This window comes from Carcharodon carcharias, chromosome 26, assembly GCF_017639515.1.
Source record: "Carcharodon carcharias isolate sCarCar2 chromosome 26, sCarCar2.pri, whole genome shotgun sequence".
NCBI classification, from domain to species: Eukaryota; Metazoa; Chordata; class Chondrichthyes; order Lamniformes; family Lamnidae; genus Carcharodon; species Carcharodon carcharias.
In genome coordinates, this window is record NC_054492.1 from 30848578 (window position 1) to 30874991 (window position 26414).

The 26414-nt window shown below is 45.5% G+C and overlaps 1 protein-coding gene across 2 annotated transcripts in view; it reads left to right on the forward strand.

The window, feature by feature from the left end:
- Positions 1 to 1554: 1554 nt before the first annotated feature.
- The window catches only part of LOC121269811 (synaptic vesicle glycoprotein 2B-like), a 53430-nt gene continuing 28570 nt past the window's right edge, over positions 1555 to 26414 (forward strand). The window contains exons 1-3 of one of the 2 annotated variants that reach the window (XM_041174778.1): positions 1555 to 2092; positions 13828 to 14008; positions 20301 to 20452. In XM_041174778.1, coding sequence (XP_041030712.1) covers positions 1555 to 2092; positions 13828 to 14008; positions 20301 to 20452 — 871 coding nt within the window. Of the gene's footprint in view, positions 2093 to 8785; positions 8923 to 13827; positions 14009 to 20300; positions 20453 to 26414 lie in introns of those variants that run through there. The other variant, XM_041174776.1, reaches the window with a different exon arrangement.

The window sequence follows — 26414 nt, forward strand, 5'->3', positions numbered from 1 at the left end:
CATACAGTTTACAGCCAAGCTCACTAGAGAGCAAATTGCAGAGGGAATCCCTCACTATCAACATCCTGGGGGTTACCATTGACCAGAAACTGAACTGGACCAGCCATATAAACACTATGGCTACAAGAACAGGTCAGAGGCTAGGAAACCTGTGGCGAGTAACTCACCTCCGGACTCCTCAAAGCCTGTCCACCATATACAAGGCACAAGTCAGGAGTGTGATGGAATATTCTCCACTTGCCTGGATGACTGCAGGTCCAAAAACACTCAAGAAGCTTAACACTGTACAGGACAAAGCAGCCCACTTGATTGGCACCCCATACACAAACGTTCACTCCCTCCCCCACTGACAAACTGTGGCAGCAGTGTGTACCATCACTGAGGCTCCTTAGGCAGCGCCCTTCATATCCAAAACTGCTACCATCTAGAAGGACAAGGGCAGCAGACACATGGAAACACCACCACCTGGAAGTTCCTCTCCAAGCCACTCACCATCCAGACTTGGAAATATATCGCCGTTCCTTCACTGTCGCAGGGTCAAAATCCTGGAACTCCCTAACAGCACTGTGAGTGTACCTACACCACATGGACTGCAACGGTTCAAGAAGGCAGCTCACCACCACCCTCTCAAGGGCACTTAGGGATGGGCAATAAATGCTGGCCCATCCAGGGACACTCACATCCCATGAAAGCAAAAGGAAGAATGCTGTTCATTTTCTTGTTCTCTCGCGCAGCTCCACTGTCGTCAATTGTAGCACCGCCTTATGTCAGAGTAGGCACAATGTGCTGAATGGGCTGCACATATTCCTGTGTTCCTGTTGCCTGCACAACTGAAATCAGCGGACTCAGCACACAACTGGGATTGAACCCAGTACTCACTTCTAATTCAGAAACCAATAAAGCTGTAGCTAGAAACAATATTCTTTGGTGAACAGGGTCCAATAATGATCCATCGTGTTGCAAACATATTTAGCTTCTATCCATTTAATTTAAACTTCACATTTAATTAAATAGATATGGGGATTCCATTGAGCATTGATATATGTGAGTGGCCTCTAAAGACTGTCAGTTTGCCAGACATTTTTAACAACAACAGCTCAATCAGAAATGAGATTGAAAAGAGATAGCTTGTAACTCATTTCATTCCAATCAACTTGAAGACAGCAAAGTTTATTTTCTCTTTCTTCTTTATTGCAGAAATTTACCATTTGGACCAGTCAATGAGACGTACTAAAGATCATCCATCACTTCAAGACACTGATAGAATTTGATAGCTAAGCTTTTTACAGTTGGAAGAATTGCCCCACGGTCTTCCTGTTTACATTAGCATCTCTCCCGGAGACATGCAGTGACCTCATCGTGGAACTGAAAAACACTTAAGAATTTCAAACTTCTTTCTTCAACTCTTTCCTCCTAGGAAATCAGTGGAAGAGCATCCAAACTGCGTTGTGGCGTACTTTTTTAACAGTAGAACAGATTGTAACTCATGCTGACAAGATTATGTACATGTAGTTGAAGTGCAAGTCAGAAGAGCTCTACTTTTCCGTGAGCACAATGGATGACGGATTTGGGAATAATTCAAACTTCTTTCAAGGAGCCAAGGATATCGCCTACGAGGCCAAGAGGCAAGGCAGGATGCAAGACTCTTACACACGGTATGAAGGTGGTGGGGAGCATGCCTCTCAGGATGGGGGATATTACCAGGGTGATGAGCCCCATGCACAGGAAGATGCTGACAGTGATGCCACGGAAGGGCATGATGAAGACGATGAAATCTACGAGGGGGAGTACCAGGGGATCCCACACCCTGATGATATTAAAGCCAATCGGATGGCAGCAACTCAACCCATTCCTGATGAATACAGGGACCAAGCAGATCTCATTGCTGAACGTATGAAGGATGAGGAGCAGCTGGCACATCAGTATGAGTCAATCATTGAGGAGTGTGGACATGGACGCTTTCAGTGGACACTCTTCTTTATCTTGGGATTAGCGCTGATGGCTGATGGAGTAGAAGTGTTTGTGGTAGGCTTTGTACTTCCCGTGGCCGAAAGGGACATGTGCATGTCAAATTCCAACAAAGGAATGCTAGGTAAGTGCTGCTACAATGATACTAATGGAGTTCATTCCAATAATTATACCTTCCTCCCAGAATCTGAATTCCAAAATGAATCTTATTCCTGATGGAACTTGGAGATGACAGTGTTGGCATTTTGTATTTGGTTGTGATGCAGACATTGTCCCTATTTGTCACAGGAAGCACATGTTCTCCTCTACACACTGATCTGCAACATGATGTAATTCATCTTCAGTCACCAGACCAGTACCTGAACAGATGGTCAAAGGCCTGCTTCTGCATTGTTGCATTATAAGAACATAAGGAATAGGAGCAGGATTAGGTTACTCAACTCTTCATACCATGCTCCGCTATTCAACAAGATTGTTACTGATCTTCGAACTCAACTCCTCCTTCCTGTCCTAACCTTATTACCCTTAATTCCTTTAGTATCAAAACTCTATAGATCTCTGTCTTGAATATATTAATTGCTTGCGTATCCATAGCTGTCTTGGGTAGAGAATTCCAAAGATTCATAACCTTTTAAATGAAGACATTTCTCCTCATAATTGTCCTAAATGGCCAATGCTTGATTCTGAGGCTGTGACCCTTAGTTTTAGGCTCCTCAGCTAGGGAAACATCGGCCCAGCATCTGTGTCAAAACAACTATGAATCATTCCCTTATTCTATGGTGCATTTGCTCACTGTTCCTTTGGACTGCCCAGTGTGTCTTTAATCGTACTTTATTTTACTTAAACTGTTGATGGATTATTGTGACTCGAACCTGTGGTCACATGATGACATTACCATGCACTGATGGCATTAACTTCAAATCCCATCCGGACATATGGGCTGAAGTGCTGTTTGGAGGCCAGACAGTTTCTCTTAGCGAGGGAAGGAAAGCTTTAAGATAATTTAACCCCCTGGTCTAAGCTGCACCTCCTAGTAGCCAATTACAGAGTAATCTTCCAAAATGGGAGTGAAGGAACACCTGCATCAATTGGGAGAGTGAACAGCAGCAGAAAAGATAACCTAATTAAAGAGATCTATTGATGGGTGGAGGGGGTGTTTGGTGTCTGACTTTGAGAACACGAAGAATGGGCAGACTTGATTTCCACTTTGTCTTGAGCTATCTGATCTTAACTGGATGATGGGGGCAGTTCTAGAATTTGCCTCAGTTCCTCTAGGCTTTTAACTGGCATTCCTGATCCGGATCACAATCAGTGACCTCTGTTGAAAAGCCCTTGGGGGCCATTTTTAACTCTTTTAAGCGGATGAGCTATAAGTGAGTTAAAATCTCACCCCAAAGGTAGGAATTTCCTGTGGGCTTCGGGACCCTGCCATCAGGATGAAATGGGGATCCTGAGTCTAGGCCCTTGCTGGTGGTAGGACTGGCTTGGCTATTTGACTGGAGGGGGCTAATTCCGGGCTTGTTTTCTAATTAAGGACAGCAGGCGGGTTTCCGATGCTGTGGCCCAGCCAGAGGGCTGGCAGGTCTGGATCCTCAGCAACTCCAAGTGAGAGCAGTCAGCCTGTTCGGGCCCTCAACATTTTAATTTGAAACATACCCCTCTGACCTCTCAACCTCTGAGGCAGCTCAGGGATATCAAGGGGTCAGAGGGGTAAGTTTCAACTTAAAATTTTGAGGGCCCAAGCAGACTGAATCCATCAGATGGTCCAATGGGGCCACGCAAGTGGCCTTTCCTGCCTGCAACCAGCTCCTTGGGCCTTGGACCCTCTGGCTCTGATGGCACCCCCCCCCCCCCCCGCCCTTCCCCCCCAACCCCACCCGCTGCCAAGGGGAGGCCACATTGGTGAAGCTGGCGACCTTCCCATGCGGTGGGAATTGCCGGCTGTCACCACCAAGATGCCGAAGGGCCTGAAGGAACAGCCCTAAGCGGGTCATTAATCACTTAAATTGGCTTCCCACACTCATTCAGTAGGCAGCCTTCCACATCGGCCTGCATTGGGGTGCTGTCCGTCTTGGCTCCCCCTACTTTTCCGGCGCCTCCCAACCCCCAACTGAGGGGGAGTCTGGGAAAATGCTGCCCCAAGTGTCTGATATCAGGTGAAGACAAGATGTCATCCACATCAGCTCAGCTTATAGGGAGAGGAAAACAGTTGGACAATATACGTGAAAGCCCCCAACACTGATGGAACATGAAAGGCAACATGACTCAAGAAAGGTAGGAGAAAGCTGGGTGAGTGAGAGAGAGAGAGAGAGAGTTTCTCTCTCACCAACTCAACACAAATAGGGTTAAATATCTTTTTGGATCTATGTATGATGAAGCAGGCCCTTACGACTTTAAATACTCAAAAGGTTAAATAGTTGTTTTAAACAGTAATGCTATAGGAGTACTTTGAATGGTTAACACAGTTTTAACAAGAGTGAATGCAATATTTTGCTGTTCACGCAAAACCTCATTAAAATGATGGCCAGGCTCCCAGAGTGTTATTGATACCACTGAGAATGCTCTGTGATGTGAGCTCTCAGCATTCTATTGATTGAGGAGTTTAATGGAAATTATCTGTTAAAGTACCATCTTCCATTTTGTGTATTGACTTCCAAGCAAATAAATTTTTGAAACTGCAGTACTAAGTATCTTGGTAAAAGCAGAATGTAATGAGATTGCTCCTACAGAGTGCCTCAAAACCACTCAATAGTTTTAAAGCAACATTGCCATGTCATATAATGGTTAGGACAGATTTGTTTCCTCCCTGGGGACTGGGTGGTGATGCGAATTATAAACTGTCCCTTCACCTTGAGCGTCCTGATCCAGTTAGTCTGATGGATTGATAGCATCCTCACATCTCTGGGCAGTCTCTATCCACTGGATGTGGAACACAAAACACAAAATTGCTTTAATTTGGTACTAAACTAGTAAATTACACTCAGAAATGCTGTAGGAAATAGGGAACGTACTGATACAGTTTGGATGCTCTTCTGAATTTGGGATTTGAGATTCATTGTTGGACGGAGAAGAAGCTTTTCTCTGCCCCTAACCTTGACATACATGTGAGTTGCACATCTGCCCTGAAGGTTTTGTTGAAAGGGCTAAATTTATATATTTAAAAAAAAAATTCTTTCATGGGATGTGGGTGTCACTGGCAAGGCCAGCATTTGTTGTCCATCCCTAATTGCCCTTGAACCCAGTGGCTCGCTGGGTCTGGAGTCACATGTAGGCCAGACCATCAAATTTCCTTCCCTAAAGGGGATCAGATGGATTTTTACAGCAACCAATCATAGTTTCATGGTCACCATGAAACTATCATCATGGTTACCATTACTGAGACTAGCTTTCAATTCCAGGTTTATTAACTGAATTTAAGTTTCCAATACTTATCCCTAGGGCATTAGCCTGAGCCTCTGGCTTACTAGTATGGTGACATTACCACTATGCCATCATCTCACCCAGACAGCCCAGTGGGTGGCGCAGTCACATCTCATTTAAATCCACACAGGCTGATGGGATGAAAGGTGCCTGATTCTGCTGGCTGCGTGTTTCCTTATATTAACTGAATTTCAGCCCAATACCTCGGGATCAGTAACCACAGCAAGTAGCTTCATGTAGGACACTCGTGGCCAGTGGTAGAGAGAAGACCTTTATCCCACCATCTAGACTAGGAATATTTAAAATCAAAACAAAAAAATGCTGGAAAATGCTCAGCATGTCAGGCAAAACATGCAGAGAGAGAAACGGAGTTAATGTTTAACATTTCAGGTTAATAATCTTCCGTCAGCATTGGAACATTTGAAATATTTAATAGTTTATGAGCAAGTACAGGGAAGTGGTGGGTGGGAAGAAGAAAGAGAAAGGACTGAGATATAATGGAGGACAGGAATGATTAAATGCCAAAAGTGATGATGGTACAAAGCAAATAGGGTGGTAATGGGACATGTAAAGAAACAAGAAGATGCTTCCAGAGGAGGTATAAATAGTTACAGCAAAATAGCTCTAGGGGGAGGGAGTTAATTGTTTTTCCTTTATGGATTCATGCTATGAAGCAAGTAGACTACTTATAAAGTTTATAATAATAATCCATGTTCTAAGTGACTTGAATATATCTCAACTTGCTGGTACTAATATCTTAGTGTTCTGATATAGGAATTATCCTTTGAAAGAGCTGATCAATTTAGTCCCATGACCCAGCTTTATCCCTATAACCCTGTGAATTAGCCCTGTTCAAGTATATGTCCAGTTGTCCTTTGAAAAGTTTTTATAGAATGTGCTTTACAAAGTATTGCAAAGTACTTACAGCACAGAAACAAGCCATTCAGTCAGTGTCTGGGCTTCACATTAGCCTCCTCTCGTCTTTCTTCATCTAACTCCATCCATATATCCTTCTATTCTTTTCTCCGTCATGTCCTTATGAAGTTTCCCCTTGAATGCACCTTTGCTATTTGCCTTAACTACCCACTGTGATAGCAAGTTCCACATTCTAACCACTCTCTGGTTAAAGTTGGCTTAGATCTTCTGGTCTCTGGATCATCAGAGACCGGACGTACGACCCAAGGTACATGTAGGGACCCCATGGAAGTCCTGACACACTGACCTCTGTGAGGAGTATTTGGGAAGATTGAACTTTTGATGGGCAATTCCCCTGTTCCTCGGAAGCCTGCGCAAAAGTCTCCGACTCTGAGCCAGAGTCAGAGACTTTGGACAGTTCTGACTTACTTCCCTGGATAGCTACCCAAGTAATGTTAGAGAAAAAAATCCTACTCTAATTCCTGGGTAACTACAGAGCTCAACCGCCTTCCCCAATCACAAACACTAACGCCTCCCACCAAATGCCCCTTGACTCCCTGACTATCCCCACCCCCCCCCCCCCCCCAACCCCGACCATTTCTCAGACCTGACCTGACCAACCCCCAACCTGACCTGAATACTCCTCCTGACCACACTTAACCCCTGCCTGCCCGATTACTCCTCCCGACCCTTCCCAACCACGCCTGACCTGACCTGACTTGACCTGACCTGGTTTCCCCTCCTGATCCGCCCTGACAACCCCTGACGCTTCCTCCCCCACCTACTCACCTCACCCACCTGCTCACCCACACCACCACCCTGTGCATTCGCTCATTCATCCAATCACTTACCATTACGGCAGTTAAAGCCCTTAAAAGGGGGCATGTCCAGTCTTCCTCCTGATGCTACTCCACTGCGATGGAATTCTCCGAGGGACCACATGCTCTGCATTTCTGCAGAAGCCGGGCTTGGAAGACCGGGCCAGAAACGTGGAGCTGTAGAGGGACGCAATCCGGCGGTGATTGCTGCTTCACAGGAGATCCGGGCCATTGTTGCTCTTGAACTCCTCATTGGATTTCTCAGGGTGGAATTTTTTGGGTGGGCGCGGTATTTCGGGGAGGTGGGCGCCCGCGAGAGGTGGCAGTGCGCCTGCCGACAATTAAGAGGCCTATTAAGGCCCTTAATCAATTAATTGAATTGAATTTTTTTGCTGCCCGTCCAGCCTTAAGGTCGGCGGGCGGGCGAAAAGGCCAAGCGGCCTTTGCATTTTTTTTACGAAACCTCACCTACGGGTGGGATGAGGCTTCGACCGTTGATTTAAAAAAAAATCAACAAAAACTTTTAAAACTATTTTTTAACATGTCCCTGCTCATGAGTCACATGAGAGGACATGTCCTTATTTTTCCATTCTTCAATTTTAATGTTAAAAATCTTCAGCTCCCTCAGGCAGCTCTGTGCCCTCAGGGCGCTTTTAGTGAGCGTACCCCCCGCCCGCATGCGCTGACTTCTGCACCCCCACCCCACCCCCCCCCCCCCCGGCGTGCATGCGCTGACTTCTGCACTCTTCCCCCCCCCCCCCCCCCCCCCGCCCGCATGCGCTGACTTCTGCACCCCCACCCCACCCCACCCTCCTCTCCCCCCCCCCCCCGCGTGCATGCGCTGACTTCTGCACTCTTTCCCCCCCCCCGCCCGCATGCGCTGACTTCTGCACCCCCACCCCACCCCACCCTCCTCTCCCACCCCCCCCGCGTGCATGCGCTGACTTCTGCACTCTCCCCCCACCCGACCCCCCCCCGCGTGCATGCGCTGACTTCTGCACTCCCCCCCCCCCCCGCGTGCATGCGCTGACTTCTGCACTCCCCCCCCCCCCCGCGTGCATGCGCTGACTTCTGCACTCCCCCCCCCACTCCCCTCTCCCCCCCCCCCCGTGCATGCGCTGACTTCTGCACTCCCCCCCCCCCACCCCCCCCCCCCGCGTGCATGCGCTGACTTCTGCACTCCCCCCCCCCCACCCCCCTCTCCCCCCCCCCCCCCCGTGCATGCGCTGACTTCTGCACTCCCCCACCCCACCCCCCTCTCCCCCCCCCCCGTGCATGCGCTGACTTCTGCACTCCCCCACCCCACCCCCCTCTCCCCCCCCCCCGTGCATGCGCTGACTTCTGCACTCCCCCACCCCACCCCCCTCTCCCCCCCCCCCCCCCCGTGCATGCGCTGACTTCTGCACTCCCCCACCCCACCCCCCCTCTCCCCCCCCCCGTGCATGCGCTGACTTCTGCACTCTCCCCCCCCCCCCCCGCGTGCATGCGCTGACTTCTGCACTCTTTCCCCCCCCCCCCCCCCCCCCCGGCGTGCATGCGCTGACTTCTGCACCCCCACCCCACCCCACCCCACCCTCCTCTCTCCCCCCCCCCCCCCCCCCCCCCCCCCCGCGTGCATGCGCTGACTTCTGCACCCCCACCCCACCCGACCCCACCCCCCTCTCCCCCCACCCCCACCCAGGGCAGCGCTGAGCGTCTCAGCGCTCGATTCACACTGGCCGACCGTTAATTGGAATCGTGGCCGGGGCCTGATCGCGGGCTGCTGTGGGTTTCATGGCCACTCCGGGACCTGCCTGACAAGGTAAAAATCCTGCTCTTATGTTTATGACCCTTTGTTCTGATCTTGCCTGCAAGTGGAAATATCTTCTCTATATCTGTCCTATCAAATCCTTTCATAATCTAGAAAAGATCTCCAGCCTGTCCAATCTTTTCTGACAGATATACCTATCAGTTTTAGTATATTTTATTTGCACTTTTCAGTGCCTTTAAATTCATTTTATAATATAGAAGCCAGAACTGTTCAGTACTCCAGGAATGGTCTAACCAAAGTTCTATTTAAGTTTAACATTGAGTTTGCGTTTTTTTTAATTTCCTTATTAACTTACATCACCACATTCAGTGATCTTGGCATTTGTACCCCCAGGTTCCTCTGTTTCTCTCCATTATTTGGATACTTTATTGGCTAAAGAATATGTGGCCTCCGCATTCTTCCCACCAGAATTTATTACCCCACATTTATTTATTGAAGTTAATTTGCCAATTACACACCCTATTGATTCATAATTGGAAAGTGCATGAGAATACAGGACAGGATTACGTAATCTACCAACATTCGTTGTCAAGGCTTGGGCATGAGGAGTGCCCACTTCAGCAAGGTGTGTGATTGGCACTCATTGAACTATGTCCTGCAGTGATTGTCCAAAGGGGAGAAAACTGGCAAGGAAAAAGGGGAGTTGGCCAATATCATTCATCAGTTGGCCCCCCAATGTGGTTGACAGGCTCCTCAACCGTGTCTGACCCACCTCCCAGGTCTCTGCCTGCATACGTTCCCCTCCCTCTCAGATCCATGATAGGGTCCCCCTTGTCCTCACTTTTCACCTCACCAGCCTCTGCATTCAAAGGATCATCCTCCGCCATTTCCGCCAACTCCAGCATGATGCCACCACCAAACACAACTTCCCCTCAACCGCCTGTCAGCATTCCGTAGGGACCGTTCCCAACGGGATGCCCTGATCCACTCCTCCATCACCCCGAACACTTCATCCCTTTCCCACGGCATCTTCCCATGCGATCGCAGAAGGTGCAACACCTGCCCCTTTACCTCCTCCCTCCTCACTGTCCAAGGCCAAAACACTCCTTTCAGGTGAAGCAGCATTTCACGTGCACCTCCTTCAATTTGGTCTACTGCATTCGCTGCTCCCAATGTGGTCTGTACGTTGGAGAGACCAAACGCTATCTGGGTGACTGCTTTATGGAACACCTTCATTCTGTCTGCAAGCATGACCCAGACTTTCCTGTCGCTTGCCATTTCAACACACCACCCTGCTCTCGTGCCCACATGTCCATCCTTGGCCTGCTGCAATGTTCCAGTGAAGCCCAATGCAAACTGGAGGAACAGCACCTCATCTTCCGAATAGGCACTTTACAGCCTTCCGATCTTAACATTGAGTTCAGCAACTTCAGACCATAAACTCTCTCCTCCATCTCACCCCCTTTTTTTGATCCCCTTTTTTCTACATTCATTTTTATTTTTTATCCACTTATTTTTATTCTTATTCATTTATCCATGGTTTTACCCCCTTTTGTTATCCCATTTTCTATCCTTTTTACCATCACCCGCTTCCCCCCACCCCATCCCCCACAGGGCCATCTGTTACTTGTTCCAAGTTGATCTTTCACACAATGCTACCCCTGCTATAATCCCCGTGGAGCCGAGTTGCTTTACCGTTAGTGGGTTCATTCAAAACCAGCGACATCCTGAGATGCTAGCAAGGCACGTGCATTCCCTTGACAATATTCACAGCAAGAGATGCAAGAGCACAATGTCATTTACTATACAACTCAGTATAGCAACAGAATACTGTAGAACAGTGATTCAAAAATGGGGTTTTGCTATGGGTGCAATTAGCAATCTCAATGCAAACTATGTTCAAAATAGCGCTAATTTTGAGAAGCATTGCCAATTGTCACTGGTTCACTAATGTCCTTTAGGGAAGGGAATCTGCGGTCCTTACCTGGTCTGGCCTACATGTGACTCCAGACCCACAGCAATGTGGTTGACTCTTAAATGCCCTCTAAACTGCCCTCTGAACAAGGGCATTTAGGGATGGGCAATAAATGCTGACCTGGCCATCGATGCCCGTGTCCCATGAATGAATAAAATAAGATGTTTTTCCCTCCACCAAGACCCACCAAAACATACTATGGTAATTCGGTTATCAGATGTTTTGTGGGATCTTGCCGTATGCAAGTTGGCCACTGCATTTACTGACATGGCAACATTATCTGCACTTTAAAAGTAATTGGTTATAAAGCACTCTATGAAAGCGACCTCTGAACGAATTTTCAGTCACCTCCCCAACTCCTCTCCCACCACTGATTTTGCCTCTGTGAAGCAAGTTGGGATGTTTCACTGTGTCAAAGGCATATCATTGTTCCACATTCTTGTATAGTACAATAAGGATTTTTAAGACGGTGATCACCTATACTATGGCTGCACCAAACCCGGACTGCACATCCAACTGGATTTAGATATATTTCTTTGAACACTGATAAACTGATGACTGATTCTATTTTTCTTTTAACTTCATTAAAGGCCAGTTTTTTGATGCTTGGCTTTCGACCCTATGCATATCAAGCTGCATATATGAAACTGAATTCTATATAAGCGTGAAATGGTTAGATAAAATCCAATAGCTTTACATGAAATCAAAGGCCTCAGTGTGGGCCTGAACCATGCCGGCCGGGAGGGTTCCAGCTTTGATCTAGCTTGTCTTAGCTAATGCCAGCTGGAGTGAAATGAGCTGCTACAGATTGTCTCAGCACCCTTATAGGCTAGGGAAGAGAAAACTAAATTTCCAGAATCAGGGGGTAACCTGGAGGTCTTGCCGAATTTAATGGTAGGGAGCTATCCAATCATGTGGGGAACGGTGGAATCCAATCAGATGGTGGCACGGCAAGGTTGGGGGAAGAGACTTGGGAAAGGGACCAATTTTGTTGGCAGTGGCCCTGAAGAATGTTATGGACCCTTATTTCTGCTGACTTCACATGAATTTACGAAAACATATTGAAATTCCTCCAAATGTTGATATGGCTTATTAAACAGACGCCAACAGAAAGGTTAAGCTCAGTGGAATAGGCCTTTCCTGGACACTGTCCTAAGGGCCCTGACTCCTATTTTAGATGGCTGCCAGGGATGCCTGAAATATCAGCTGACTAGGTTTTGGGTCGTACATGATTCGGGCATCCTTGAGGTCCTCGGTGTGTGAAATTGAGCCTTGCTGTATCTGTTTTTGCATCTCCACTTCTCTTTCCTCCTTTAAGATGCTCCTTAGATCTACCTCCTTGACCAGTCTTTTGGTCATCTGTCACAATATTGCTTGATGTGGCTTGGCGCCACTTTAAAGCACAATGTGCAAGTTGTTGTTGTAAGGCAGACACAACATGCATCTGCATTCCCATTGGCTTCCTCTCTCCTCAATGTCACCTTGCACCATTACTTCTCAACATCTAGCAAGAGAATATTTTCTGGAGAGCAGCTTGAAATAGCATCTGAAGCGAAGCAATTTTCTACTTAATTATTGTATTAGAGCATACTTCACAGACTTGCTGTAATAGAGGGGTTCAGGAATACTCAAGCGTGAAGTGCAAAGGAAGCATTAAACTGACTGAATTCTCAGAGATAGTGAGTATGTTTTGGAATAATCTCCTGGGGAGCAGTCCTTTCTATTCCTTTGTATTTCTTTTCACTATACATTAGTGAAAATTTTACAACAGACACAAAATTAAATCCGTTGTTTTTATGGGGAAGATTTTCTGCTTCATTGTGCTAGACAAGTTGATATTGATTTTTATGATGAGTCTATAACTCTTCTGTTTCATGCTACTACCAGGATGGCAGAAAGTGAATTAGATGGACCATCCCATGATCCGTATATTAGATACAGACAATAGGGGCAAGGACCTAGTGTCTCTGGCTCCCAAACCCACAGTGTTGCCCCAGAGTTTCAAGGACTTCCCCCAAATGGTGTAGCTGTGCTTGGACTGCAGTGAGCAATGATCCAGGGTAACAATGTGAATGAGCAGGGGCAGGAGATGTTCCCTTACTATCCCTTGACTGTGCCCTGGAGATACCCAAACAGAAAAGTGCCCTAGTAAACCTGGAGGTTGGACTTGTGCTGTGACCTTCTGCAGATCCTCAGGATCCTCAGAAATGCACTGAAGATATTTTATATAGTCCCCCTCTCCAATAGCAGCCAGAAGTTCCCAAAGCAGGTGGTTAGGAGCACAGCTTAAGGCTCTGCCAAGGAGCAGGCCTGAACTAGGTGAATGATCCAGGCCAATTCCTCCCCTCATACAGTTCACCTCCGGTACATCACAATAGGAGGGTGCCGTGTGGCAACTCAGAGAAGAAACTGGCCCCATACCTCAAAACCCAGCCAACATTTACTCAGCTTTTCTCCATCCTCTCCTGAAGGTGTTGATATAAGTTGGGCTGTGCCTCCATAGTCTTTCACCTTTGGGAACTGCTTGCAGGTGAAAATTTGAATACAGGCTGAGATGTGAGTGTCACCAGGTTATTCCTACAGCCAAGTCCAATTGTGTCCCCGTTTAATGTTCTCGTATACAGCAAGAGTGAACAGATAACACTCTTCCCTTTGCATCAGAAGGTCATGGGTTCAAGTCCGAAACTAGAACCATTCTTCGGATGAGATGTTAAACCAAGTTACTGTCTGTGTGTTAAAATGGACTTGAAAGCTCGAATATTTTTGAAGGGATGCAGGGAATTCTATTGGAGCCCTGGCCAACATTCCCCAGCCAACAAATATCACCAAAAAAAAAATTCTATGTATGGGATATTCTTGTGTTTAAAATCAGTTGGTGCGTTTGGCAATGTAACAGCAGTCAGTACACTCAAAAAATAATTTACTGTGTGAGGAAAATTTAACATGATTATTTTATTAATCTTCTTATTACTGCTTTGCAGGCTTGATAGTATATTTGGGGATGATGGTAGGAGCCTTCATCTGGGGCGGTCTGGCAGACAAAATGGGCAGAAGATATTGTCTGATCATTGCCCTCAGCATCAATGGAGTCTTTATCATCTTCTCATCGTTTGTCCAGGGCTATGGCATGTTCCTGTTCTGCCGACTACTTTCAGGAGCTGGGTAAGGGAATCATATCTTTTGAAACAAGGGAATTAAAGAATGATCATTGAGATATTGTATTAAAATTCCAGCCTGGCTGTCTTGGTAACTCTCTTGTCCTTGGTTAAGACACCCACACAGTTGTGCATTGAGTGAGATTAACACATGCTCTGCAGGCAGCCATTACTGAACACACTTTATTTACACCTCCCAACATAGAGGGCAGCAGAGAGAGCAATTGAACAAAATGCTCAGATCTTGTAATACACATACACCAAGATTTGAATGTTCAGCGTAGATTAACATGCAGGAGATAAACTTGTAGTTTCGTCTGCCAGTTTAGATCGTGGATCTTAAGAGTAATGAAATGATGTTTGGGCTACTGCTCAGGAAGGGTGGAGCTCAAATGAGACAAAGAACTATCTTCATCTAAGCTGTGATGTGAAATTTTACAATGAATTGAAATGATGAAATTCAATTCAATGCTTAAGCTGGAAGTCCGGTTCTTTTGTAGAATTACTGGGATGAAAGACTCATCCTAGGAAGAAAGGTTGAACAGGTTGGGCCTGTACCCATTGGAGTTTAGAAGAATGAGAGGTGATCTTATTGAAACATGTAAGATCCTGAGGGGACTTGATACTGGGCGGATGTTTCTCTGGTGTGAGTCTAGCACTAGGGAACACAGTTTAAAAATTAAGAGGCCTCCCTTTTAAGGTGAAGATTCTTTTCTCTCAGAGGGCCGTTAGTCTGTGGAATTCAGTTTCCACAGAAAGCAATGGAGGCTGGGTCATTGAATTTATTCAAGACTGAGTTAGATAGATTTTTGATAGACAAGGGAGTCAAGAGTTATGAGGGACAGGAAGGCAGAGTTGAGACCACAATCAGATCAGTCATGATCTTATCGAATGGCAGAACAGTCTCAAAGGTCCAAATGACCTAACTCCTGCTCCTAAGTCCTATGTTTCTAATTCCCAAACTGGCTGATTTTGCCAACTTGCATTTTGCTGCTCACTTCAGAGGCACTGTTTAGCATTTGGATATCCCAATTACCAAAGTTATGGCTTGTACCAACTGAGAGTATCCCCAAACAACTCCTAGCACTAATTTGGTATGAAGTAAACACAAGGGGAGATTTTGAAACTATTATCAACGCCAGGACCACAGTGATTCATGAAGAAGACCCGCTACCACCTTTTCCAAGCAACTAGGGATGGAGATTAAGTGTACCCTTGCCAGCTTCACCCATATCCCAAGGACAAACAAAAATTAATTTATAATATTAAAATGAATGGGGGAAAAATTTAAAAAGGTAAGGTCATTTCCCTACGGAAAAAAACATTGCATATTTTTAGCTTCCCCTTTTATTCTTTTCAAAATCTCAACCCAGTGTTTTGTTCCCACATACATCCTTACAGTGCCTGAATGTATAAATTCCCTCTGTCTAATCCCAGTGTGGGAATGTTGACAACTAATGAACTCAGGAGAATTGTTTTTTTTTTAATTATTAGCGTACCCAAGTGAAATATTTATTTTTGGTGCCCTATTTGATAGAATCATTGAAATTACAATTTGGGAGGAGGCTATTCAGCCCACTACACCTGCTCCACTGCTAGCTCTTCAAATGGAACATATACTTTTGTGTCCATGTTTTTGTGGGCACTGCTCTATGTAATGCTCAGCCATATAAACCGAAAGGACAGAGGTTCAATCCTTGTTCTATAAGCAATTAACATCTTACTAATTGGATGACAATTGGACTCAGTGCTCCTGGATGAGGAAGGTAGGTGGGCCAGCTATGATCCTTGTTCCTGACTGCTATCTAATGAGCTGTGTAGATATCGGGTGAGATTGGGAAAGTGCTATCCAGGTGTTGAGATGCTGTTTGCAGTTCCCCTCCAAGTCACACACCATCCTGATTTGGAAAAATGAAGGCATTCCTTCATCATCACCAGATCAAAATCCTGAAGATCCCTTCCCAACGGCACTGTGGGTGTATCTACAGCACATGGACTGCAGCGGTTCAAGAAGGTGCCTCACCACCACCTTCTCAAGGATTATTAGAGATGGGCAATAAATGGTGACGTCCACATCCTGTGAATGAAGAAAAACTGATACAACACAGACCATATGCCCATTCGTTAGTTTTATTTCCTCCTTCCTATTCACAAGGACCACCCGTGCCATCGCCCCGCCATCCCCAGCATCCACATTTTTCACAAGGTAGGATTTTGCACACAGAATCTGAGCTATCGAACGTAAAATCATTTAAAACCTTATTTATAATTCGCTTTCTTATTTAATCTTGAATTACTATGAAGAGTCTTATCACATTTTTCCATATGACAGATAGGATGGGCAAAAATCTATTGGAGGTGACACTGCTTCTCCACCCAGGCACATGATGGAAGAGTTGATATAGACTCACCCCATCTGTCATACGGAAAAATGTTACAAGACTTCTTCATGGTAATCCAAGGTTAAATGAAAAAGGAATTATAAATAAGATTTTAAACGATTTTATGCCCAGCAGCTCAGATTCTGTGAGCAAAATTCTAGCTTGTGCAGGCCTGGCCTGATTGATTGATTAATTCTTAGACACTGATTGTTAAGGGAATGTCTGTAAACTCTTTGGCCCAGATATTTCCCACCATGATGGAGAGCCTTTCTGTTGTGGCAAAAATGGTGAGCGACTCCAGAAATCCCACGTCCTGCCCCCGAAAATGGCATTTCCACTTTCGTGGGAGCAGGACTGGAGTCAGGCCGGTGTTTACACACGCGCGGTTTATGGAGGCAGCCGGCTACTTAAACCACCAGCTGCCTGCACTGAAGTGGGATTTTGGTAGGCCAGGAGTGTGAAACCTGGAGTGTGCAGATTAGACCAGGTAAGAGCAGGTCTGACTTGGTGGGTGCATTTGGATATCCAGGGTGCCCCTTTGGAGAGGTAAGGTACCCCTGTGGATATGGTCCTGAAACATTCTTGGGAGAAGTAAGGCACCTTTTCAGATTGTTAAAATTAAACATAATTGTGTGTAAAAAGTGCAGACTTATTGGAACTGTCAGAGCTGTCAAGGAACTGTCAAAAGATAGAAGGTGAGTTGGCATGGAGGGGCTAAGGGCAAAGGTTGCTAGGTGGGGCCATGGGTTAGCTTGAGTTGGCATAGGGACTGCAAGCGGCCATGGGATGTGGGCAGCATAGGAAGTATGAGGAGGTAGGTAGAGGGGCACGGGTTGGCATAGAGGGTATGAGGGGCCATGGTGGTGGGTAGAGGCATGGATTGGCATAAGGGATACGAGGGGCCATGGGGGTGGGTGGGTGGCATAGGGTGTCATGGATGGGACATGGGGAGTATGTGAGGGGATAAGGGGTGGAGGGCTGTTTTTTGCATAAATCTTTTTAAAATTTAATTCAACAGAGCACAGGGGGAGCTTTCCGCACAGCCCACCTCCGCATCTGGCAGCCTTCGCATTTGTTCCAGGGGTGGTGGACCTGACTTCTAATCTAGCCACCCCCCCCCCCCCCCCGCCCCGCATCGAAAATCAGAACTGCGGGTGGCCATTTTTAAAGGTTGGGTTCGAAGATGAAGGAATTTCCCTCGTCTCTGTGTAACTGACCCAGGAGTGAAAATCTGGGCCTTTGGCAGCAAGACTGGGTCTAGTTTACACCTGTATTCACAGTGCTGGATCCTGCAGTCCCTGTTTTCGACTTGAAAGGGGATGCTCCTTAACTGACTAGACTTCTCACTATTCAGTCTCCAGTGTGAGAGGTTGGAGGACCATCTGATATGTTGGCCCCTAAGTTTGGCTATAGCTAGCGTTCACAAGTCCAGGGGCTGGATTTTTTAGCCCCCGCTCATGAGTTTAATAGATTTTTATGTTTTGTCTATATTAATCATTCTGTAACATTCTTCTTAAATAACTGAGGGTAGTCAAAAGGGGCTTCAAGACATTGTTAGCACACATAGAAAAAGACAGAATACAGTAAACAGAACACAGCAAGTAAAGAAGAGAAGACTGTGCCCTGGAGAGCTTGGGAGGAGGAGTTGCCAGAGCTGAGTCTTGCTCCATATCTATTGCCACCGTTAATTATTAACTTTGTATTTCTTTGTGATACTTAATAAACTCTCTGGCTTGATTAAAAAACGGGAGTCCGTAACTTGGTGGGTCAGAATTAGTCAAGAATCCTGGGTGAGACAAGTTGGGGTTGGTCTCACATAGATTATCATAACTGGGAGTCTTTCTCTCTGTGGTAACTTACGCCACTGGGGTCAGGAGTGGAGGTGGATGGGCATGTACGGAAACTTGCACCGCTGGCCTGTGGTGCCAGTCCCCCAGCTCCATCCTGCATCCAGGTCATTTCCGGAAGGCAGGATGGGGATGAGGACACGGCTACCTGCCAGCAAGCGGCAGAGAGCCAAATGTCCCAATTAAAGCCTATCAAGGCCTGTTATTTTCCAGTCAGGCCCGAGGTAGAGTGGGGAATCAGGTGGTGGGGGGCGGGGTATTGGGGTGGTGGGGATAGGTTAGCTGCCTGGAGGCGGCCGCCAGGTTGCAGACTGAAGGGGCAGGCAGTGTTCCAGGCAGGTTGGCTACCTGTGGTGTAAGATTTTTGGATTCAGAGCCACAGATATCTGAATAGGCAGTTGACTAGTCATCAGCAATTTTAAGATGGTTTATTAGGTTTATTAAGAAACAACAGTTTAGATATGATATATGTTAACTAATTAGATAGATAAAATATACAACCCGTAACAGCTTGTGCTAACAGCATTCCGGTCTCTAGTCGGAGTTTTAGGAAACTCTTCCCTCAATCTTCCTCCTCTCCTCTGGTCCAGCTTCCATCTGAAGAAGGCTGCTGCCCAACCAGCACTGCCACCTCACCCCCCCCCCCCCCCTCAACAGCACCTCAGACGCCTCAGCCCCCCCTCAGCAGCACCTCAGCCATCTCAGCCCCCCCTCAGCAGCCTCAGCCCCCCCTCAGCCATCTCAGCCCCCCCTGAGCAGCACATCAGATGCTTCAGCCCCCCCTCAGCCCCTACCACCAGTATAACACCAATATACATGAGGCCCCCCCCCCCACCTTTTGGGGGGCTGGTTACTTACCCAGTGTCAACCGTCTATCTAACTATCCTGACCGATGGATACAGGACAAGTACTCCAAACATCGGGGCGGTTACCACCTCCCCTGTTTGTCATCCTGCTCGAGGTCAGTTTTTAGTTTACATCTTCCTGAGGGTCATACCCTGGCCCTTTTAAACAATTGCACAGATAAGAGGATACAGAAGACACCATTCTATCAGCTTAGGAATGTCAACATGGCAGTCTGAAATAAAACTGTTTTAGAGGTCAAAGTGTTTGGAAATCCTGTTTCCAAAGGGAGAGTCAATGCTGCTAGAAAATCCTATAAATGTTCCATATTATGCAAAAAATACATGTTTATTCAAGATCCTAATTTCTTATAATAGTGCAGCAGCAGCCCAGGCCACTTTATGGAGGGATTCCCCACCACCCCTACAATGGTGGCCTGGCTGCTGAGGCCATTTTTTATTTTAAACTTAAAAAAGTTGGAGAGTGTGCACGTCCATTTTGAGGTGCCCTCTCCCTCACTTACCAGCCATGGTATCTTGCTACTACTTTCAAATCGAAAGGCCTCTGATTGGCCGGCCACCTTCAAGAACCTGCTTGCAGTCCTTATATGGATGGCCAGCCTGTCTTGTAGCCATTAATTGGCTGCTCCCGGGAAAATCACATCAAGTAACTCGATGCAGGCATCTGACTCCCATTTGAGCTGATGGCAGAGTTCAGAAGCCCTCAGGGAAGATCGTGCCCTAGGATCTGAGAATCCCAGTATGTGTTTAACTGCTTACAAATGTTTATATGATGTCAGCAGTTCACTAGAAGCTTCTTGTGACCTTTGGACGCTAGTAGGACTTGAGGACATTATTGATCTGACTTTGAACATTGATTGAAATGATCTTTTAAGGTTTTGAGTTTGGACAGGCTGCAGGCTCAGGTCATTAGTTACACTGTTCCTTCTTGAAAGCAATGGAGGTTCCAGTGCTTCACCACTTCCTAAAGTAAGAGAACATCTATAAATGAGCGCATCATAATAAAAGTCAATATTCATACATGTCTGCTATCATGCATGTTCCTCGTAAAACTCAGCACTGCCGGTGCTTTGGACTCAGGATGGTAGGCAATAGGAGAGGTCCTGATAGCACGTTGAGGGAACGAAAGAGAACGGGCCTGAGTCCTGCTGACTTCTCTCCATCATCTCTTGCATTCTGAGAATGATTCTCCTTTTGCTGTTTTTCAGTATCGGTGGCTCCATTCCCATCGTCTTCTCCTATTTCTCCGAATTCTTGTCTCGTGAAAAACGAGGGGAACATCTCAGCTGGCTCTGCATGTTCTGGATGGTTGGTGGGGTTTATGCATCGATAATGGCCTGGAGTGTCATCCCACATTACGGTTAGTGCCTTGACGATTTGGGTTCTAAATTCGTTTTTGGCCCATTCTATGCAAAATTGGAGACCAAATCATTTTTAGAATCTACAGAATCTATCTTTAAGAAAAGAAGGAAGAAATATTATTTATGTAGTACATTATCGTGACTCTTGGGGGCATCTTAAACTGCATCGCGTTCAATAAATTATGCTGAAGTCCATTGGCTGCAATGCAGACAAACACAGAAGCTATTTTGTGCACAGCAAATAATGAGATGAATGACCAATTAATTTTCTTTTTGGTTGAGGGGAATTGTTGGTCAGGACACTGAACAAACTCTCTGCTCTTGCTCAGATAGTGTCATGGGATATTTGACATTCCACCTGGAAAAATCCAACCAGCAGGTGGAACTTTGGTTGAATGTCTCATCTGCAAGGTGGATCCTGAGACAATGCAGTACCCTCTCAGTGCTGTGCTGGTGTGTCAGTCCACAATATGTGTTTGAACCTTGGAGTAGGGCTTGAACCTAACGGGCAGATTAACTCACAGGCCTGTGGAGCCCTTTCTATGCACAGAGAAATCAGCTAAATACGGGGCCTCAAAAGAATAGAGGTCTTAGATGTGCAAATGTGGGCCCGCATTAAGCTCTCCATAAAGCAGAATAACATCTGAATTGAAACATTCTACTATTTTAAAATACTGTCAAAAGGGGATGAGGGAGAGTTTGTGCTTTAACGGATCAGTGTTGTGAGGAGAGTGGGAAGGTTCCCCAAATACTTACGATGTCCCAGGGCCGCAAGAATTTTGAATCCAGCCAAATCTTCTTGAACCCATAGATTTGCATGAATAAGACTGAAATCCATACTAAGAGCAATAAACCAGCATATACAGTTAGTGGGGTAAAGAGGCTAAAGTGGCCATGTGCTAGTTGGATTTATGCATTGTATGGGGTGTTTAATAGGCTGCTTCCCAAGAACATTTATGGGCCTTTGCTAGTAGAATTCTCTCTAAAATGGCAACGAGATTATTTAAGTTTAACAGTCTGCTGTCGGAGGGATGACGTTGTTCTTTTAATTAAAGACAGGAGAAATGGCACATTTCTACAATTTCACCAGTGGAACATTATCTAAAGAGTAAGAAAGAATTCTGCCATTTGTCAGTAAAGAACAGATTCCAAGGCTGTAAGACAAAGCTATCCAATCTATTTACCAATGTCAATGTATATAGGGCGAGTAGGGGTGTGGTTGGTAATCTTCATTTAGATTTTTGTGGGGGGGGGGCGGTGGCAATTTATCTGAAGAAGGATACAGGTCAGGAAGTGAAACATGGCTATAATCCCATATGAAAGGTCATTGACTTGAAATGTCAACTCTTTTTCTCTCTCTTGTTTCGGTCCCCATAGAGACCAATAGCTATTAAAAAGAAATGTTAATTTCCCAGTGACCAACTCAAAGGATCAGATGACTATATTTCACATTTTAAGACTTATGCTGTAACAAACCAACTAAAATCAACAGTGGCTAAACAATACTTCTTAGGCAGCTAATGCAGTAAACTACAGAAAAGGTGGGTCCCCTTTAACTTCTTAACACAACAGAAAACCTCACACTGCGTTTTTACAGTATGTCACACTCTGTCCACGTGTAGCCTTAAGTTTAAAATCCAACTCCAACCAGTGTTAACAGGATCCCTTCTGCATGATTCGCCAAGGTGAATCTTCCAGTGGCCTTTTAAACAAAGTCCCCTTCACTCAGCCCTCTGAGCATAATCGAATGGACTCCCTGATTTTGTGGTCTCTACATTTTCACAATCCCTGTTTCGTGGAACATGGGTTCCATTCTCACCAGCCCTTTGCTGGGTGATTAACCCAAATGCAGTTCTTTTCTTCTGCTTGGCATAGCAACACCTGCTTTCAGTCTGACTGCTTCTGGGAGTCTGTGAATCTGTAGCAGCAAGGCCAGCTGTTTTTCCCTTTGTATCCAGGTGTTAAATCTTGCTCCTGACTTTGAATAAGTTTTGGATTTCTGTCTCCATAGTAAGCAGGTCACATGGGGTTTGCCTCCGGGACGATTTATTAGAAGGTCACATGCCCTACTTCATACTACTTCATTTATGCTGAACTAAAATAGGCAGTTTAAAACATAGCCATCTTATAAAGTCTAGTGGTCATAATGCTCAATGGATGCTGCCTGATCTATTGAGTATTTCCAACATTTTTTGTTTTTATTTATGGCAAGAATGCCCATCTGCTAATATGTTTAAAAAAAATCTTTGTTAATTTCACGTAGTTTTGAGAGGAACTGCAAAATGCAATGGGGTAACAGAATGTCATTTTACCCTGGGTCATGCATTGGAATCCAGTTTAGATTGAAATGAAGATCTTTCTACCAGTTTCAAGCGCCCAAAACTAATGCAGCCTGAGGCCAAATGTAACATTGGCTGAGATTATCTAAATCAGCTTACTCCAGGAACAATCTATGAGTTTTGTTTTTGTACCAGGCAGTGCAGTTGCTTATTAAAGCTGGCTCCATTTTGTTCAACCTTAATGATGTCCTGTATTATGGGCCTTAGGTTTTTCAATTTATTTTCAAGGACTTCATGAAGGATATTTTGTTTCCTCTGGGGAGTTCGTATTAGCTCATCAGCTCTCTGATCAGTATGTGGATTTTGCAGGAGACAGAGTATCAATAATGCCTCACAGCTCACATTTGCATTGAAATTGAAATGAGCTTTGAGGTTTCATCAAGGATGTCAACTGTTTCTGATCCAATCTGGGTGCATTGTTGCGCTTGATAATACATTGTGTTTAAAAGGTTAGCTGCCTGTAGTTAAATGAAGTGAAAGTATCACTGGCATTTCCTGCAAGTCCACAGGAATGATGTGACAGATGGTGCTAATGCGCTGGTGGCATTCAGCCCAGCTAGTTCTGGCCATAGTCTCTTGTCCAGACTGCAAATGTTCAATGCTCGGGGTAGGAGTGGTCAGGTTAATCATTTTGTTAGTGATGAGTCACACCAAGGAGGCAGGAGTAGAAACTGTGGTAACCTTCCCATGACTGCATCCCCCCTGTCCCCATCCCCCACGCCCCCACCACTCACTCACATGGGGAGGGAGAGAAGGGGAAATCATTGCACCTTATAACAGTGCTGCTATTAGGTTATGTTATTATTAGTCCATTACTAAATGAATTCAAAAAATGACACAATGAAAAACAAAAGATTTATTCTGGTTGCAAAAAACCTCCCTTGAAACAGTTTACAAATTCCATCCTGCAGACTACCTGAATTGTTCTGTTTCCCCAATTGCAGCTGTGAAAAAAGGCCTCCATAACCTTTAATGTGGAAAGCATTCTGCAGAGGAATAACAGGTGTGAAGCAGCGGCAGAGGAGTTTGGAGCGATGGCTGAATTATGGTCAAAGAGAATAGGTTTTAAGGAGATTTTTAAAGGCTGGGAGGGATCTGAATGATCTGTTACAGCAATTGAAGCACTGTTTGTTGGTGTCATGAGAACATGAAGAAATTCACAAGCACAAAGTAATACATGTTAATGGGTGGTCAAAGGAGGATTTGGCAGAAATATAGACTAAATATAGAAGAAAGACTATGAGGATTGAATTTAGGTAAAATTTGAAGCAATTTGTAGATAGCAGGCTGGCAAGTATCACGTAAGTAATGAAAACCTACTGTTAATGTCCTGAGACTGTCACACTCAAACCTGCTTTCCTCATCGACCATCAAGGAATGAAAAGATATAATTCAGAAATTTACCTTGCCTATGTCTCCATCAGCAAATGGCTCTTTCAGCTTCATCCTCTCTCCACACTTAGCTACAATCTTCCTCGTCACTAGTTTATTGATATTGCACTGATCTACGATTCTTTGAATTTTTCCTTCCTCTTTCTCCAAAATGCTCAAGATGCCAAACTCCTTCCTTGTCACATCGACACAATTGAAATCAAGACTGCATGCACCATCTCCGACTCCAACTCATTCTTGACATTCGTTACAGCTGCAATTAGGGAAATATGATTAAATCAGACAATTTACAAGGTGGAGCTTGTAGAATGTTGCACACCTCCCTGTATTCCAATACTCCTACAATTTACAAAATGCTTTCTAGGCATGCTCACTTACCATGTTTCCAGACTTGCTCTTTTCAATCCTGACATCTTGTTCCATGGGACTTGACCCTTCACCTAACTATCTTAATTTAACTGAAAAACTATTCTTTTCTGTAGCTGTAATCAATGCACCAAGGAAGGGCTGAGAAACACACCCACAACTTCTTCACTTCAAGTGTCCAAACAGATGGCCAATCCCCATAAAAACTTCAAACCCTACTCTCTGTTTCCTGGTTTGTAGCCAGTTTGCTGTTCATTCTACTACCTATTCCCTGACTTCACAACCTCAGTCAGGAGCCTACCATGTGGTACCATCCTTCACTGTCGCTGGGTCAAAATCCCGGAACTCCCTCCCTAATAACACTATGGGTGTACCGACAACTTTATCACAATATTTCAATACCTCTAAAAATTCATAAAAGCACCAAAATAGAGTGGGATAGTAGGTAAGTAGACAAGAGGACAAGATTGAAGTCAGTAGAAAAGACTCCTGAGAATTATGTGCAGTGTAAGACTGGTTACTGATACACTATGAGCCCATTATGCACTCCTGTCTTGGCAATCCCACCCCACAAAGCCCATTCACAGGAAACTTTCATTAGCAAAAAATAAGCAGAACACCAGCCGTGATTCCACCCTGTATTGCAAGATAATTATGGATGACAAAGGACATCTAGCCTAGTTCATCTCTTACATCCCAGAATGACATATGAATGTACGTAATAAGAACAGGAGTCGGCCATTCAGCCCTTCGAGCCTGCTCCACCATTTGATAACATTGCCTACATTATACCAATGACTATAACTCAAAAGTACTTAATTGGCTGTAAAGTGATTTGGGACATTGTGACAGGTGCTGTATAAATGTAGGGTTTGTCTTTCTTTCACTACACCTGCATGCAGTGGTCAGAGTGACTGTAACAATGGTGAAATTGGAGGCCCAATGCTGATTCTCTTATGATAATGGAGTTAGGAAAATGCTACAAATTAATCACTACATTTACAAAACAATTAAATTCCATAGCTAACCTCCCTCCCAAAGTTCCCTCCAATGTGCTACCTAATTCTCAATGCAACCCCCTCTAACCTCCCCCCAACCCCCCTATATCTCCCACCTCCCTTCCAACCTCCCCGCAACCTCCCCCAACGCCCCCTCTGTCCTTTTCTAACCTTCCTTCCAGCCTCCCCCAACACCTCCTCCAACCTCCCCCCAAATCTCCTCCCCACCTCCACCCAACTCCACCCTCCCCACCCCCCTCCAAACTCCCTCCAATCCCTGTTGCCAGTATTGAAGACAAAAAATAGGGAGGAGATGTATGAGCTGAGCATAAAGCCATTTGAACTTGTTTCATTTTCTGATATTTATAGCTGAGTAGGAATCTTCACTGGTTGCTTTGGTTCAGGGAGTAACTCTTCCTTTTTGGGTATCTTTGCCAGCACTCTTTCTCTGTGCCATGCACCATCCAAAGTAAAGAGAGAGTGACCTGCTCCTGGCAGCTATCCTCAAACCCAGGGATCAGGAGGGGGTTCAAGAGACACCCAAGGTGGATGCCCCCTTTCAGAGGTTCTATCCTTATGGGAAGAGCATGACTTCCCTACCACAGCATGGCTGAAAGATGGGACAGAATTTTGCGGCCCCTCCTGCCAGCAGGATCACCTGTTCCCCTTGAAGTCAATGGAGTTTTAAACAGCTCATCACATTTTATATTCCCCCCCCCCTGCTGCAATGGGGCCATTCCACCCATGGACTCAGCATGGCTAGGCTGATGGCACAATCGCATGCCCAGCCGCTCAGTGGGCATTGTATCACCACCATGCTGGACTCCTACATTTTCACCTAGAATCGTATTGCAGAGATAGGAATG